Here is a 17499-nt window from a genome sequence, read left to right as displayed (position 1 = left end):
TTGCTGAGGAGTCTTTTCTGTTAGATTCATGTTTCATCTCCCGGTGAATACTCAGATAGTACTTAGGTATCAAATAGTCAACCAAATATTAAACTCTTATCTCTGGGGAATAAAAGTTTGAAAAATGTGTTCAATATCTCTAGTATTGAAATGGAGAGAGATTTAATGTAGAAATAAAAATTTTAAAGCATATTAATTAGCTGATCAACGTCCCCATGGTGAGAAATACTATATTAAATATGGATAAACCCATTATAAGTTGAAAAAGAAAAAAAAATGAAAATTCGCTGTATTACAAAGTGGTAAGAGCTGAGAGGATTAAAAATTGAGGGTCATTTAAAAGCTCTGTGTCATTGTACTTCAAAAGCACTGTGGAGACAGCAGACTTTTTTCCTTAAACCTAAAAGGAATTTGTTGGTGCTTAGATGCCATCTGGTTTGTCGTTGTCTTCTTTTTTTTTTTTTTTTTAAGATTTATTTATTTATTTGAAAGGCAGAGTTACAGAGAGGCAGAGAGAGAGAGAGAAAGAAAGAGAGAGATCTTCATCTGCTGGTTCACTCCCCAAATGGTTGTAATGGCTGGAGCTGGGCGGATCTGAAGCCAGGAGTCAGGAGCTTCTTCCGGGTCTCCCATGTGGGTGCAGCGCCCAAGCACTTGGGTCATCTGCTGCTGCTTTTCCAGGCCATAGCAGAGACCTGGATCAGAAATGGAGCAGCCAGGTCTTGAACCAGCACCAGTGTGGGATGATGGCACTGCAGTCGGCGGCTTTACCCACTACGCCACAGCGCTGGCCCCTGTCTTCCCCTTTTATAGAAAAGCAAAGCACAAGCGTTTAACCATCAGATTAATTTTTCTAATTATATTCACCCTAGCTAAAATCTAATTGGCTTTACATTTGCCGTTTTGTGGCCACCTCATGCTGACATAACACAAACTAGAGACACACCGGCTGGCAGAGAGGAAACCTACTGTGCTGGCTGAGGACCCTGAGCGGGCACGGTCCACCGGGAGCTGGTAGTTAGGATCCTGCTCCCTGAGGTGTGAGATCTAAGAAGTGGGGGTAGCAACAGTTTGGGCTAGAAGCTGAGTCCCCGCCTTGCATCTGAGCAGCATAGACGCAGCTTTCCCAGAGCAAGGGAGGAGTCAGGTGTCACTGCTGCCCCCTAGCAGAGATCACTTGTGATAAGAGAAGCAGGTGTTTTGTAGTCTAGCCTGCAGGGGATGCCAGGTAGGCATTAAGAGGCGTGGTTGGCGTTTTAAGTGTTAACGCATTCGGTAATGACATTAATTTTTCCGTCTTAGTGATATGTTCCACAGGCTCAGAAAAAAAAGTTTGAATCAGAGTCCCCCCATGTCCGCAGACGGCCTGGTGCGGGCGCAGATGCACCACCAGGTCGGCAGCCTTTGTAGTAACTCTCTTCCGTGGGGCCCTGCCCTCCCAGCACCAGAGGAGCCTCCTCTCACCTCCCTCGCCCTACATGGGATCTTTCTGACCTAATCTCACCTCCACCCTGCTCCTTGGCCTTGTCCGTACCCTTTCCACCTGAATAATACGCCATCTTGCAGTGGCGGGACGAGACCATCCGTTGCGAGATGCTACCACGAAAGGAAAAAGTGCTTCTGGTTAAATTTTGTGACAAAAATATGCTTTTCAGAAACAGTGAAATCCAGAATTGCATGGCCCATGTGACCTGTGATCACCTGCTGTGGCTTTATATACGCCCCCCACCTCGCCCCCAGCCCACCCCCAGTGAAAGGGCAGGGTCCGTGTTCCGGTTCTCCTAAGGCTGTTGAGTCGGCCCGAAAGAGAGACAAAGCTCGAACACTCAGGCAGTGCCCTGAAGTTGCATTTTGGGGTCCATCAGTATTGATAGACGACTGGCTTGAGGTCTCATTCTCAGACTAGGGATAATTTGAAACTATGGCCCTTGCAGCTTCTTTTTATTAGCATTTAATTAGTCAGCTCCTTGGTTCTATTTATTACCCAAAGAGGTTTTAATTACCCTCACCTCGGCCTCCAGGGCTTGTGGAGAAATGTGCTCCCCTGCTCACCTTCCTCACAGCCTTCCTGAGAAAGAAGCCCCTTTCAGAGTGTGCAGGGGGCTGCAGACAGAGGGGCCGTGCCCCGGGCCTGGGTCACTGCCTCTGTTGAGCGTGTCGTATGTATTAATTCTAATAGGACAGGATTCTGGACTGCACAACCACGGCAGGAAAAAGTAGTCGGATCAGCTCCTGGCCCGCCGGCTGTGCAGGTAGGAAGCCTTGCCGTCCTCTCCTCCTGTCCGCAGTCATCGGCTCTGTGCTCACCGTGGGGCCTCGGGAGCACCGTGAGCCTGGGCTCTCTGTGCCCGCGGAAGTGCGGTCACTGAAGACTCAGCCAGTGGGCCTCGCCTTGTTTGGTTTATGCTCCTAGGACGCGTGCCCAGGGTATTTCTGACATATTTACAATGCTCCATTAAGCCGTCACTTCCTCACGGTCGGGTGAATACGGTGCCCGCAGCCAGCACTGGCCAGGCCCTCCAAACACACAGTTCCCTGTGGAATGGTATTGCATGTTGTCATTTCAAGGAGGGATTTGTTCTTCCTGGTTGTGCTGAGAGGTTTGTTTTCCTGTGGTAGCAGCCAGGAACATAAGGAGTAGACAGTCCCTAAGGTCTTTTGACCCAGTTTAGCTTCGGAACCTCAAAGCATATCAAACCACTAATGCAAAGAGGAAGGAGAGGCCGTCCTGGCCAGGAGGTTAAGCCGCCACTTACCCTGCTCCCAGTCCGGCTTCCTGCAAGTGCTCCTGGGAGGTAGCAGGTGATGACTCAGGTGCCTGGTTCCCTGCCATCCACATGGGAGACCTGGATGGAGTTCTGGGCTCCTGGCTTCCACCTAGCCCAGCCCCAGCCCCAGCCCCATCTGTTTCAGGCATGTAGGGGACGAACCAGTGGAAGGAAGATCTCGCTGCCCACTTCTCCCTGTTGCTCTGCCTTTCAAATAAGTAAATAAATCTTTTAAAAAAATAAAATAGAAAGGAAGGAAAATTTTTTTTTCAGTTTACTAATGCCTTTATCTCTTCTCCTTCACACCTGCCAATTAATAGTTTAATGAGGCCTTGCACAGTCTAGACTTTCCTGGCAGACATCATAAAGGATCTGTTTAGTTCTCGGGCTCTGCCCTAAGGCACGTGTGTCACCTCAACACCGTGTAAGATATGCCCTATTGGCCGGCGCCGTGGCTCAATAGGCTAATCCTCCGCCTTGCGGCGCCGGCACACCGGGTTCTAGTCCTGGTCGGGCGCCGGATTCTGTCCCGGTTGCCCCTCTTCCAGGCCAGCTCTCTGCTATGGCCCGGGAGTGCAGTGGAGGATGGCCCAGGTCCTTGGGCCCTGCACCAGCATGGGAGACCAGAAGCACCTGGCTCCTGGCTTCCGATCAGCGCGATATGCTGGCCGCAGCGGCCATTGTGGGGTGAACCAACGGCAAAAGGAAGACCTTTCTGTCTGTCTGTCTCTCTCACTCTCCACTCTGCCTGTCAAAAAAAAAAAAAAAAAAAAAAATATGCCCTATTAGACCACACTTGGACTGTTTGTAACAGGTGCTGATCAATGTTCACGCTCTTATTTACCATTAAGAAAATGGATTCAGTAGTATCTACCTAGCATTCAGATGTTTGTGGAGCTGGAACCCACAGATATATTCCTCCAGAAATACAGTGATGCATTTGTAGGAGTTAAGGATTCAGCCTTGGAGCACAAACTGGGGCCGTCCAAGGAACGGGCAGGACAGCTTTCTGTAGTCTTGACGAGCAGTTTGGCTATGTGGAATCTGCATCCTTGCTTGTATTCTTTTTTAGCAGGCACATTTTACAGTCTTAGAATGTGCCTGTGGGGTGGAGGGGCATCGTGGTGCAGTGAGTTAAGCTGCCTCCTGGGACACCCACGCCCTGTAAGAGAGTGCCTGGATCAAGTCAGTCCTGCCTCCACTCCAATCCAACTTCCTGCTAGCACCCTGGGAGGCAGCAGAAGATGGCCCACATACTTGGGTCCGTGCCATCCACATGGGAGACCTGGAGGGAGGTCTAGGTTCCTGGCTGCCGCCTGGCCCAGCTCCGGCTTGCAGGAGTTTGGGGAGTGAACAGTGGATGGAAGATCTGTCTGTGTCCCTCTTGAGTCTCTGCTACTCTGCATTCCAAATAAATCAAGATAAAACATAAACTTTAAAAAAGGAATATTCTGGGCGAGGTGGTTTGGAACATCTGAAATGCGGTGCGACCACAGATGCGCTCGTGTGAGGTCGTGTTCTGCTTTGTCCGTGAGAGGGGTGCTCAGAGGTGTGCTTTGTCTCCAGGTGGACGGACATTCGGGAGGACAGAAAAGGCCCGCTGCCAAGCAGCTAACGAAAGGAGCCTGGTGAGTTCCCACAGTGACACATGGGCTTCGACTGTCGCTCTAGGTCCCCAGACTGCAGGAAATAACACGGCAGAAGTTGGGTCTCAATCATGCATGTATTAGCCTGCTGTAAAGTGCGCCGTGAGCATTTTTCCTAGAGCTCTTTTTCCTTAGAACCCCACGTACCTCCGCTGTGGCTTGAGCCTCCTGTCTGTGTTCTTGTGAAGAACAGCTCCTTGACTTTCTACAGTCCAGGGGTCTCTGATAAACTCCCATGTTTAGAACAGAAATGTTTGCATGAAATTTACATGGCCAGTGGTCAGCCAGCCAAGTCCATGTGAGCGCCTCGTGGAGATGGATAGAGCACACACTCAGCTCACGACGGTACTCCAAATAGGGGAACAGATCTCCTGTGCTGTGAATTAGGACATTCCTGAATGAGTGTGCATGACTTCAAGAGTTTGTACACCAAAACAAACTGATCTTTTGATTCCACTTCCCACAAACTTTTTTGCAGACCCCTTGTATTTCCTAGCTTCTTTGCGTGTAGATGACCGTCATGATTAGATTTGACACCTGCCATGGCTGGACAGTGACGTTGGCCATTTCTCTTTCAAAGCATTCTCCAGCAGTTACAGAGGGACCAAGCCCACGCTGTGACTCCCGACAAAAGTCAGTTCCGATCGTTAAGCGATGCGGTGCAGAGACTGCTCTCCTACCACGTGTGCCAGGGCTCCATGCCCACGGAGGAAGACCTGACGAAAGGTAAACACGGCTCTGACTTCAGGGGACCCTCTAACGCCAGGCGCCCTCCCTCTGCAAGAGCCGGTAGAGGGGCTGCATCACAGACCCAGCCTGTCCCCAGTGTTCCCAGTGTCCCCGTCTGTGTTTAGGATTGTGGCTTATCCTTCTCGTATTCTGGGAAGGGGACACCTAGATATCAGAATGTTTTGTGGACAGATTGGGGGCACAGGATGCAGTGCACCTTGACATTGAACTGTGCTGCCTGTCCCAGGCAGTTCACGTCCCTGTCCCGGCTGCTGCACGTGGGAGGAGGCGGAGATGGCCTCAGCTCTGTCTGCTGATGGTTGCTGCTGGCCTGTTACATGGTTCTATTTTACAGCTGGTGTTAGCGGCATTACGTTGTTGTTCTGCTTTAAAGTTAAAATGGGCTATGTGGATGGTGGGGGGAAAACAGTGAAGAAGCATGATGTATGAGCAAGGAAAAAGGGAGTCTAAGAAGAGAAAATGGCCACAGATCCACAGGCTTGACTAGTGGAGAAGTAGTGCTTCTCGCTGTGAAGAAGTAGAAGCCTGGGCGTGATTTACACTTTCTTACTGCTTTTCTTCCTGTCTCTCTTCAAAGTGGACAATGAATTCGAAACAGTTGCCACGCAGCTCCTAAAAAGGACCCAAGCAATGCTTAACAAGTACAGATTCCTGCTCCTCGAAGATGCCATGGTAAAGAATTGTGCTGCCAAGAGCTCCCCAGGTCACAGCGACTGTCACAGGGGAAGAGTTCAGGGGATGAGGTTATCAGACATAATTTACAGGGCACAGATGGAGGCCGGCATTGTGGTGTAGCGGGTGGAGCTGCCACCTATGGCACTGGCATCCTATATGGGCTCCTGTTCCCTCCTGGTGCCCTGGGGAAAGCAGCGGAAGATGACCCGAGTGTTTGGGCCCCTGCTGCCCGTGTGGAGACCCAGATGAGGCTCCTGGCCCCTGGCTTTGTCCTGGCCCAGTGCTGGCTGTTGCAGCCAACTCAGGAGTGAACCAGCAAATGAAAGATCTCTCTCTCTGTAACTCTGACTTTCACATGAATAAATAAATCTTTTTTTTAAAGGCACAGGTGTTCAGATTATAGAAATATTTAGACTAGCTGCATGTAACGGCAGCCAGCATCTGCTGTGCCTTCCTTGGTAAATCACATTTCATCAGGACTATTATTTTCTCATTTAACGAATGAGGAAACCAGGACTTTGGTTAAATAACTGCCTACTAAGTTTGCAGGGTTGTTGGCAGAGTTGGGACGCAGCCCAGGACCCTGTGGGCCCCACACTGATGCCGCCCCTGCCTTTTATCCACCCAGAGGTGCAGCAGGTGGACTGGAGGCGCCTGCAGTGAGAATCATTCAGCACAACATAGGCAAGACCAGCTGATGGCAATGTTAAAATCTGTTTTAGGGGATCATGAACATACCATAAAATTCACATTTAATTTTAAATGTATTTATTTTCTCTGAAAGACAGAGAGAGATCGCCCATCCACTGGCTTACTCAAAACAGCACTGGCCAGGCTGAAGCAGAAGCCAGGAACACAATCCAGGTCTCCCATGTCGGTGGCAGGGGCCCAAGTACTCGGGCCTCCCAGGGTGCTGCCTCCCAGGGTGAGCATTACCAGGAAGCTGGAGTCAGGAGCAGAGCCAGGACTTGAACCCAAGCACTCTGGCACTCTGAAGTGGCGTGGTGTCTTCTGTTTTTGTTTTTTGCTTTTTTAAGATTTATTTATTTATTTATTTGAAAGGCTGAATTATAGAGAGAGAAGGTGAGACAGAGAGAAAGAGAGCTCTTCTATCTGCTGGTTCACTCCCCAAATGGCCACCACAACCAGGGTAGAGCCAGGCCAAGCCAGGAGCCTGGAACTCCACCTGGGCCTCCCACATGGGTGCAGGAGCCCATGCATCTGGGCCATCTTCTACTGCCCTCCCAGAGACATTGGCAGGGAGCTGGGTCAGAAGGGAAGCAGGGGCCAGCACTGTGGCCTAGCGGGTAAAGCCACCACCTGCTACGCCAGCATCCAGCTCTCTAATGCACCTAGGAGAGCAGAGGAAGATGGCCCAAGTGCTTGGGCCCCTGACACCCTTGTGGGAGACCCAGATGGAGTTCCAGGTTCCTGGCTTTGGTCTGGCCCAGTCCTGGTCATTGTGGCCATTTGGGAAGTGAACCAGTAGACGGAAGAGCTTCCTCTATCTCTCTGTCTCTCCCTCTCTCTGTAATTGTGCCTTTCAAATAAATAAAATAAATCTTAAAAAAAAAAAAAAAAAAAAAGGCAGCCTGACCCCAACTCAGCACTCTTATGGGCTGCTTGCATCACAAGGTTGACTGCTTAATCCACTGTGCCACAACACTGGGCCCCTGAAATGGCGTCTCAAGTGTACATCTCAAATTCAAGTTTAATTTTTTTAAAATATTTATTTATTTTCATTTTATTTGGAAAGCAGTGAGGGAGAGAGACAGAGTCCACAGAGAGAGAGAGACCTTTCATCTGGTAGTTCATTATTCAAATGCCTGCAGCAGTGGGGCTGGGCTGGACTGAAGTCTTCATCCCAGATCTCAGTCCAGGTCTCCTGTGTGGGTAGCAGGGACCCGGCTAGTTGAGCCATCACCTGCTGCCTCATAGGGAACACGTTAGCAGGAAGCTCAATTCAGAAGAGGAGCCAGGACTTGAACATGTGCATGTTTCAAGTTGCATCCTTAACCACTGTGTTTTGTTTTGTTTTGACAGGCAGAGTGGATAGTGAGAGAGAGAGAGAGACAGAGAGAAAGGTCTTCCTTTTGCCGTTGGTTCACCTTCCAATGGCCACCGCGGCAGGCGCGCTGCAGCTGGCGCACCGCGCTGATCTGAAGGCAGGAGCCAGGTACTTATCCTGGTCTCCCATGGGGTGCAGGGCCCAAGCACTTGGGCCATCCTCCACTGCACTCCCTGGCCACAGCAGAGAGCTGGACTGGAAGAGGGGCAACCGGGACAGAATCCGGCGCCCCGACCGGGACTAGAACCCGGTGTGCCAGCGCCTCAAGGCGAAGGATTAGCCTAGTGAGCCGCGGTGCCAGCCCAGATTTAGTTTTAAAGTGTGCAACTGGATGGTTTTTATTAGACTCAACAATAGATTGTCTCTTTCACAACCATCAGCACTGTCTAATTCCAGAACCTATTCATCACCCAAAGTAGAAACTAAAATTAATCTTGAAACATCAATTAGAGAAAGGAGTAAGATATTTCAGGAAATAACGGAAAGACCAACCTATTCTGTTTTGGAAGTAGTTCTAAATTGCATAAACGTTAACCTATAAATTGGTCTGTTACAAGTCATTTTGAAGTTGAGATCAACTTGGAAAGTGTATCTTGGAAGATTGGTTGAATGACGTGACACACTTATACAATATAGTGTCAGAGTGTGTGTGTACTTAAATACCTGTATCTGGGTTGGGGGTTTGTCTGGATGCCACTTGGGATGCCCTCAGTGCCTATCAGAGTACTTGGGTTCCAGTCCCAGCTCCGATTCTTGTTCCAGATTCCTGCTAATGTGCACCCTGGGAGGCAGCAGGTGATGGCTCAGGTAGTTGGATCCCTGCCGGCTACGATGGAGACTTTGACTGAATTCTGAGCTCCAGGGTTTGGCCTGGCCCAGCTCTGACTTCTTGTGGGCATTTGGGGAGTATTGGGGAGTGAACCAGAGGATGGAAGAATATCTCTCAATCTCTCTTTCTCTCTCTTTCTTTCTTTCTTCCTTTCTTGCTTTCTTTCTCTCTCTCTTATTCTCTCTCTCTCTCTTTCTTTGTGTCTGTCCTGCTTTCCCCCTTTCTCTGCCTTTCAAATAAATTTAAAAATAAATTTTAATGTAAGTTTTTAAAGATTTATTTATTTTATCTGAAAGGCAGAGTTACAGAGAGCGAGAGATCTTCCATCTGCTGGTTCACTCCCCAAATGGCCACAACAGCCCGAGCTGGACCAGACCAAAGCTAGGAGCCAGAAGCTTCTTCCGAGTCTCCCACATGGGTGCAGGGGCCCATCCTCCATTGCTTTCCCAGGTGCATTAGCAAAGAGCTGGAGCAGAAGTGGAGCAGCCGGGAATCGAACCGGCACCCACATGGGATGCCGGCGCTGCAGACATCTGGTTAACCCACTATGTCACAGTGCCAGCCCCTAATGTAATATATATATTTAAGATTGTGCCACCGAAGTGTCTAACAGTTCTCATATGTTCAACCATTTCTGAAACAAAACTCTGAGACATCAAAAAACACCAGCTGTGTCACTGGGGAGGAAAGGGCCAGATCATCTTATAGCTGCTCCAGATTTGATTCTGGACGGCAAAGCTTCAATAACAGGGAGAGCCTTTATAAAAATACACCGTAAAGCTTAGCAGAATAGAAAAGGGAGGTCACCCTACTGGGAGGATTTCTAAGGAGGAAAGCAGGTGTATTGAGCAGTCCGTGGAGCTGCCACCATCGTGTGCAAGCCAAGCGGTCTGTGAACGCGTGCGTGTCCTCCAGGGGAGGCGCTGGGTGCTGGCGGTGTCCAAGGCACGCATGGAAGGGAAGCTTGCGTTTTCATGCCCTGTAGTTACCTTGAGAATTGTGTACCAGCGTAAAAATTACCTCTCCCAAAAAACACATTTTTAAATAATGCATCAGATGTAAGCAGATGAGATGGGACTAGGTGGGCACCCAGAACCTAGACAGCAGAGTGGCATTTCTGATGGCCTCATTCATCCAAAGACGCAGAGAGATGTTTGCTCCTAGGCAAAGGCCCTGAAATGACTGCCGCTCTCGCTTGCAGCGGATCAACCCCTCTGCCGAGATGGTGATGATCGACCGAATGTTCAACCAGGAGGAAAGAGCGTCCCTGTCGCGGGACAAGCGGCTGGCCCTCGTGGACCCTGGTAAGGCGCGTCAGTGAGCGTGGGGACAGGGGCTGCACTGTGGGGCCACAGGGCCGTGGGCTCTGTCATGGCTGACTGTTGGCTGAGACTTGCGGGTAGAACAGGAGTTCTGGGGCCGCGGGGCTGGGGAGGGGGCGGCCCAGAGAGAAGAGTGGTGCGCGCGTACTCGGAGGACATCTCTTCTAGGAAATCCAGACTGGAATTTTAGTTCAGCTAGATGATTTTTTTCCCTACTGTAAGCTTACAGTTCTCCCTCCTCCTGTCATTTCTGAGAACAGAAGGCTGCCCAGAAATGAGCACGGTCAGCATGCTAGCGAGTGCCTGGCTGTGTGCAGGTTACAGCTGGGGGAACAGCAGTGAAACCGGGCCGGACCCCAGCCCGCAAACGGGCCGTCCTCCCCCGGCAGCTGCCTGCCAGCCACAAGTGTCCGCATTTGCCCACATTCTTCTGCCTTTTAACAAGGAATTCCTTTTTTTTTTTTTTTTTTAATTAATTTATTTATTTGAAAGTCAGTTATAGAGAGGCAGAGGCAGAGAGAGAGAAGGAGGTCTTTTTCCATCCACTGGTTCACTCCCCGAATGGTCACAGCAGCCAGTCGCTGGGCCCATCAGAAGCCAGGAACCAGCAGCTTCCTCCAGGTCTCTAACAAGGGTGCTGGGGCCCAAGCACTTGGGCCATCTTCCACTGCTTCCCCAGGCCACAGCAGAGATCTGGATTAGAAGTGGAGTAGCCGGGACTCGAACCAGTGTCCACATGGGATGCTTGTACTGGAGGCGGCAGTTTTGTCCGCCATGCCACAGCACCGGCTGCAACAATGAGTTGTAATTTTTCCTAGCCTCTACAATTTCTTAAATCAAATGATGTTGTGGTAATTCAGAGAATAGGAATCTTACCCACCCTTTCACCATCTTATAAAAGGAATGCCTTCCTCTCCACATTTTTTCCAGCTCTAGATAGGATTTTGTAGTCTAATTTTCTTGCATGCCATGTATCTGAAGTTTTTCATCATGTTGCTGTAGTCTTGGAAATAATATTTCCTATATTTTATTATAGTAGCTTGTTAATTTATTTCATCCCCTTACTATTGGACTATTAATTTTCTGTGGCTTCACTCTCATTTCTCTAATGTCTTTTCTGGCACTAAAGTATAAAAGTTCTATCTTGGCCAGCGCCGCGGCTCACTAGGCTAATCCTCCGCCTAGCAGCGCCGGCACACCGGGTTCTAGTCCCGGTCGGGGTGCTGGATCCTGTCCCGGTTGCCCCTCTTCCAGGCCAGCCCTCTGCTGTGGCCAGGGAGCGCAGTGGATGGCCCAGGTGCTTGGGCCCTGCACCCCATGGGAGACCAGGAAAAGCACCTGGCTCCTGGCTCCTGCCATCGGATCGGCGCGGTGCGCCAGCTGCAGCGCGCCGGCCGCGGTGGCCATTGGAGGGTGAACCAACGGCAAAGGAAGACCTTTCTCTCTGTCTCTCTCACTGTCCACTCTGCCTGTCAAAAAAAAAAAAAGTTCTATCTTGTATTTGATGTGGTTCAAGAAATTGACAAATAGAATATGAGGGGACTTCAAAAAGTTTATGGGAAATACATATTATGAAAAAAACTTCATGGTTTCACACATGTTGCCTCAAAATAACTTTTCAATTTCATTTTTCCATGAGCTTTTTAAAAAAAATACATTTATTGATTTGAAAGAGTGACATAGAGATCTTCCATCCACTGTTTATTCCCCAAATGGCCACAGCGGTCAGAGCCAGGCCAGGCTGAAGCCAGGAGCCAGGAACTCTACCCAGGTCTCCCATGTGGGTGCAGGGGCCCAAGCACCTGGGCCATCACCTGCTGTCTCCCAGGGTGCATTAGCAGGGAGCTGGATCAGAAGTGGAGCAGCCAGGAGCTGACCTGGCACTCGGCTATGGAATGCCAGTGTCTCCAGCAGTGGCTGAACCTGCTGTGCCACAATGCCTTCTATGAACTTTCTGACGTCCCCTCAAACCCGCGGGCCTCACACTCGGTCTGCAGGGAGAGGCAGCAGGATCCTCCAATATTCCCAGAAAAGAAGAGAATAACATAGGGTCGGTTTCAGTCCCTTTTTCTCGGGACCTGAACTCTCTCTCCTATTGCCTTTTTTGGTGACTTGGCTTAGACCAGCCCTCCCTCTTCCTTCCCCCTTCCCCCGCCTCTGTGCCCCGTGTACCTACAGAGCCAGTTGGTTGAATGGAGTCATTTTTTAGAGTACAAGCCTGTATTCCCTAGATCTCCTGTTTTGAATTTGGTCAGCAAATTCCCGTCCACTGCATACATACGCGGTGTGGTTTTTTGAAAGCCGTATTTCGCTTCCTTACTCTGAGTGAATACTCTCTCCGCCCTGCGTGACAGCAGCCTGCCTGCCTCCGTCAGTGCCCGCAGCCCCTGTGCCCACCCCGTGCCCACCCTGTGCCCCGAAGCTGCGCAGGCGCTTCTCTGGCCGCCCAGGGCTCAGGCTCCCCACTGTGCTTCCGCAAATAGCGTTTGGTCTGGGCGCAGCGGTGCTGGGTGCCTGGCACACGGCTGCAGGGGTGCAGGTGCCTTCCGCCCTCCCCACGCTTGCCCCTTCCCAGGGTCCCGTGCTGGAGGAGGAGCCAGGCTGCCACCAGCCCCCAATTTGCGTTTTCAGACCTTCTGAAAGCAGCCATTAACAAAAATGGACAGAAAATAACCTGCCCTGCCCTGCCCACCGGGTGTTCCCACTTGTCATCCGGCAGCTTCCTCCTCAAAGCTGCGGCTCTGTAACCTCGGTCACTCCTGCAGGGTGCTCGGGGTGCCGGTCGGCTGGGGGTGGGGCAGGGTGGCCGCTGAGGCTCGGTCGGGCGGTCCTCCCCTTCGCTCCTTAACGTCCTCTCTGTTCCCATCGCCAGAGGGTTTCCAGGCTGACTTCTGTTGCTCCTTCCAACCCGACAAGGCCGCTGCAGAGCCCCAGTTCTGCAGGAGCGACCAGCACGGCAGCAGGACCCCCAGCTCGCTCCATCTGACGGCCAAGGCCCCGGGCAGGGACCGAGCCAAAGCCGGCGTGGCAGAGCCTGCGAACCATGACCAGTTTCCTCTAGTGCCTAATCACATCGTGGTCTCTGCGGAGGGAAGCATTTCTAAAAAAGCAGAAGGCCTCGGCAGAGCACTGAAGTTGGACAAAGCGGGCTTGGTGCAGTACCGGAGCACCTCGGACGAGAAGGGCAGCCGGAGAGAGCCCCTGAAGGCCCGCGAGTGCTCCCCCGGCCCCGAGGGGCCCCGGAAGCCCTCCTGCAGGCCGGAGCCCGGCGCCGAGGGCCCGCTCGCCAGCATCCTGGGGGAGTCCCCCTCGGAGCTGGCGTGTAACAATTCCTTCCAGGACAGAACCTTGAGGAGTTCCCCAAAGAGCGACGTTTTACACACGGACGTCATGAAGGGGTCCGGAGAGCCCCAGCCGGACCTCCAGCTCACCAAGAGCTTGGAAACGACGTTTAAGAACATCTTGGAACTTAAAAAGGCCGGGCGGCCGCCCCAGAGCGAGCCCGCGGTCAGCGGCTCTGTCGAGTTAGATTTCCCCAACTTCTCGCCAATGGCTTCGCAGGAAAACTGCCTGGAAAAGTTCATCCCGGACCACAGCGAAGGCGTCGTCGAAACTGACTCCATTTTAGAAGCAGCTGTAAATAGTATCCTAGAGTGTTAATAGCAGCAGCGCCCCCTGCCGCCCGCCCCGGACACGTTCCCTTCCTCCCTGGCAAAAGCAAACGGAACCGGCCTCCTGTCTCCAGCGCGCTTGACCGTTCATCACAGGTGGTTCTTTCTAATCTCAGTCCTGTTCCTTGTTTAAGAGCAATACTCGTCGTGGTCACAGGGAGACCCCTGGAGCAAAACGAATCCTTGTTAGCAAGCAGTCTGATAGGCCCGACACATTTCAAGTGTTCTCCAAGTGCTTATGGTCATTTTTTAAATTTATTTTATTTTAGTTTATTTTTTTAAACACTGTAATTCAATGAAACCACAGTATGCCTGGCCCTGGGTAAAATTTTGACAATCATAAGTCATTTGAAAAATACAGACTTATTAAAGAAAATCAAACAGCACTGATAGAAGCTACTTTTTAAAAGAATATCCCACTGCATCTCCAAATTTAGCCTTTGGGGTTTTTCAGTTTTGTTCGGTTTGGTCATCTTGACGGTTTTTTTGTTTGTTTTTTGTTGGGGGAAAGACCACGTGACTCTTCTCCCCAACCCCTCACCCCCACAGCTGGCTCTGAGCAGTTAGTTGCTGGCTGCTGGCGGCCCCTGTGGCCCCTCCCGGGAGGAGCCAGGAGCAGGGAATCCGGGCCCCCCCGTGGGTCATTGCAGTGCTCCCCATGCTTTCCAGCATCTCCGCGCTGACCTCGGGCTAGGGAGTGCTCCCTCCTTTGTTGCCACAGCATGCTGTGAGATCCTTCCACCAGGCTAAGGAAAGGCACAAAAAACGAGTTGAGTGGCGCAGTGTTCGGGGAGGCCGGGAGAGAGCCATGAGGATTCCAATATGTATATATGTACAAGCATACATATATGTGAGCTACCGAGAAAAAAACACGAGTTTTGCATTCTCTAATTGGACGTAGCCAACATCCGATGTCTGTTTCTGTTTGTCGCTGGGTTCTGTTTCATCTGACCTCTCTCCGCACCCTCTCCCACAACAAACAGCAGCGCGTGCGTTTGAACACTATGTTGTAATTTTTCAGTTTAAACTTTAAGCGGACTTTGGCCCTGTTTATGCTTCTTCTTGTCTGCGAGCAGCAGCCGCCCCCGGCAGTAATCATTACCAAAACACAGACAAACCAAAGGTTACCAGCCAGCCCACCACTGAGAGGCAAGATCTGAGACACAGGATTCCCCTGAGAGCCAAAGGATGCGCCCTGGCAGGGTTCATGTTCAAGGGCCCTGTTCCCATCCGTGAACATCCCGGAGAGCTCTATTGTTTGTACTTCTTTTAAGGGAGCTTTCCCAGGTTCCTTCCATCCCATTTCCGTTGCTACTTCCATTCTCCATGTTGTTGTCACCATCACTTACCTCCTGTCACTGGGAAGGCTACCTAACAGTATCTCATGTGCTCCCTCCCCCCTCGAGCGTGGGCGCATGTGTCTGAGCTGCGCGGACCCAGAGGCCACTTGGGACAGCGGTACACACTCACTGGCCCTCTCATCTATTCTGCTTCTCCCCTGGCTTTAGAGCTGTACCCACCGGTCTCCACCTTAGCATGTTGCCAGGATCTGCTCTGGCTGTCCCCAGATTGGGGGCACCCCCCATTGTCATCACGTTGGGCGTTTCTTTTCCAGATTGGCCTACGATGGAAAGGAAGGCTTCTGATGATAGAAAACAAACAGCAGCACAGAGCTGCCCCTCCCTGCCCCTCTGTCCCACCACGCAGAGAGGCTCGGTGAGACAGCCGGACTGCATCGTAGCAACGTCCCTTCCTCCCACCCCTGTGCCCGGCTAATAGATATCGGAAAATCTGGGCCATTTTGAGGTTACCATTTTTTCCTTGTTTGTGCCAATGTCCAAGTTGCAGGTTTCCCCTTTACCCTGTATTGTAACATATTAGAAAGATAAGTTGGTATTGCCAGTTGGAATTTTCTGTTTGGGCAGCCCTGGGGTAACACCCCGCCTGAACCCCGTGATTTCATAGGCTCTTCTCTTAGGGTTCATGCTCCCCTAATTCCTAGCAAGACCTAAAGATGGTCCCTCCTGATCAAATGTTTCTCATTGTGGAATTTGATGCCCAGAAGCCTTCTCAATAGGCTGCTTGTGAAATACATGAATTATTGCGAATCAGTGGAATTCTTAAGAGACAAGATAAGATTGATGTACAGTTGTCACTCATCTTTGTTCCCAGCCCTGCCCTGCCCTGCCCTGCCACCCCAACCCTCGCTTTTCTATACGCCATCTTAACAGAGTTTCTAACCACAAACACTTGTCTAGCAAATGGAGAGCCTAACTTACCAAAATGAAACTTGTAAATTTTTGTGTCCTTGTGTGTCAGTTTACTTTTTATGGAGGAAAGACTTTAGATAATGACAAATGAAGATTACAAAATGTACTTTACTCCTGTGATTAGGTTATGCGCACATGGGTCATGGCTCGCATGTGGAGCGCCCTCTGGTGGAGGGTGAGAGAGCTCAGCCTTGGATGGCCAGCATCCAGTTGTTCAGGTTCATTAGTCAAAGTTAAGTTTAAAACTACTTGTACTCAATAACAAAAATCATTTTATTTCTTTCTCTCTCTCTCTTTTTTTTCTGTTGTTGTTGTGGAAAAGTGTGAATTTGTTTTATTAAGCATTTGATTTTCTGTGTCCTTAAGTACTGCCTAAAGATAAAGCAAATTTTAAACTGGCAATTACGAAAAAGAAATATTTTAGCTCTGAAGAATTTAGTAGACTCTGTTAGATTAGGGAGGCCTTACAGACTGACTTGACTTAAATAAGAGGACGCGTCACTCGCTGTCAGTGTGGTGTGGGCTTTATTTGCTTAAATACCTTCATTTGTATAGTATGTCTCACTTGAAATTGCTTTGTATACATTTTGTAAAAATATTTATAAAATGTTTTGTAAAAAAAAGTATAACAAATTGCAGTTTATTTTGTTATGTTGGATAAATACTGTTAAAAGAAACCAGTCAGTAACTATATTGTTAATCCATGGTTAGGAAATGTTTAGTTGGAGATTACAAAATGAAACAACCATTGCAATACAGCCAAAGATTTGGGAAAATGTGCAACTGTGATTGTCTTGATTTTGCAAGTAGGAGTGGCTGCCTGGCCCGGAAGGAGCAGGTAAGTGTAAATGCCATTGCCAAAAGGCAGCACCGTCAGTGAGGGGCAGGGTTTTAATATCAGCCGTTCCAGCCAGTTACAAATGAAAACCAAGCTGCTTGGGGAGGAGACCCCCACCCCTACTCCTGTGGGCTGGGTCCTGGGCTCATCTGAGAACTTCATTGTTTCAACCAGGACGAGCAGAAAGCTAAGGAAGTAGATAAGAAAACTATTTTGTGTGAGGTTTATTGCAGCGTTAATAGGTTTCCCTTCATGTTAGATATTTGACCAAACTGCATGGAGCAGAACCTTTCTAACCATATCTGTAAAATCAATCCCATGAGTGCCTGCTGTGGTCCTGCCCACCCAGGTGGGCACCCAAATCGTTAGGGAATCTTCCAGAAGGTGAAGTATATTTCTGGGGGCAAATTTTTCTTTGGGGGATAGAATTCATGCTTATACTCTGTTATTTTTTTCTTTTTTTTTTTTTTTTTTTTTTTTTTTTTTTTTTTTTTTGACAGGCAGAGTGGACAGTGAGAGAGAGAGACAGAGAGAAAGGTCTTCCTTTGCCGTTGGTTCACCCTCCAATGGCCGCCGCGGCCGGCGCGCTGCGGCCGGCGCAGCGCGCTGATCCGATGGCAGGAGCCAGGAGCCAGGTGCTTTTCCTGGTCTCCCATGGGGTG

At 50.1% G+C, this 17499-nt stretch overlaps 1 protein-coding gene across 5 annotated transcripts in view; it reads left to right on the top strand.

The window, feature by feature from the left end:
• The window catches only part of BICRAL (BICRA like chromatin remodeling complex associated protein), a 111872-nt gene extending 95097 nt beyond the window's left edge, over nucleotides 1–16775 (top strand). For all 5 annotated transcript variants that reach the window (XM_070074088.1, XM_070074087.1, XM_070074086.1 and 2 more), the window contains 5 exons: nucleotides 4335–4396; nucleotides 4995–5140; nucleotides 5742–5836; nucleotides 9938–10040; nucleotides 12931–16775. In XM_070074088.1, the coding sequence (XP_069930189.1) occupies nucleotides 4335–4396; nucleotides 4995–5140; nucleotides 5742–5836; nucleotides 9938–10040; nucleotides 12931–13718 (1194 nt within the window). In that variant the 3' untranslated portion in view covers nucleotides 13719–16775. The remainder of the gene's footprint in view (nucleotides 1–4334; nucleotides 4397–4994; nucleotides 5141–5741; nucleotides 5837–9937; nucleotides 10041–12930) is intronic.
• The last annotated feature ends 724 nt before the right edge of the window (nucleotides 16776–17499 follow it).

The sequence above is a fragment of the Oryctolagus cuniculus genome, chromosome 5, assembly GCF_964237555.1.
Source record: "Oryctolagus cuniculus chromosome 5, mOryCun1.1, whole genome shotgun sequence".
Taxonomy (NCBI): domain Eukaryota; kingdom Metazoa; phylum Chordata; class Mammalia; order Lagomorpha; family Leporidae; genus Oryctolagus; species Oryctolagus cuniculus.
Note: the sequence above shows the minus strand (reverse complement) of the source record. Positions and strands in the feature narration are given on the sequence as shown.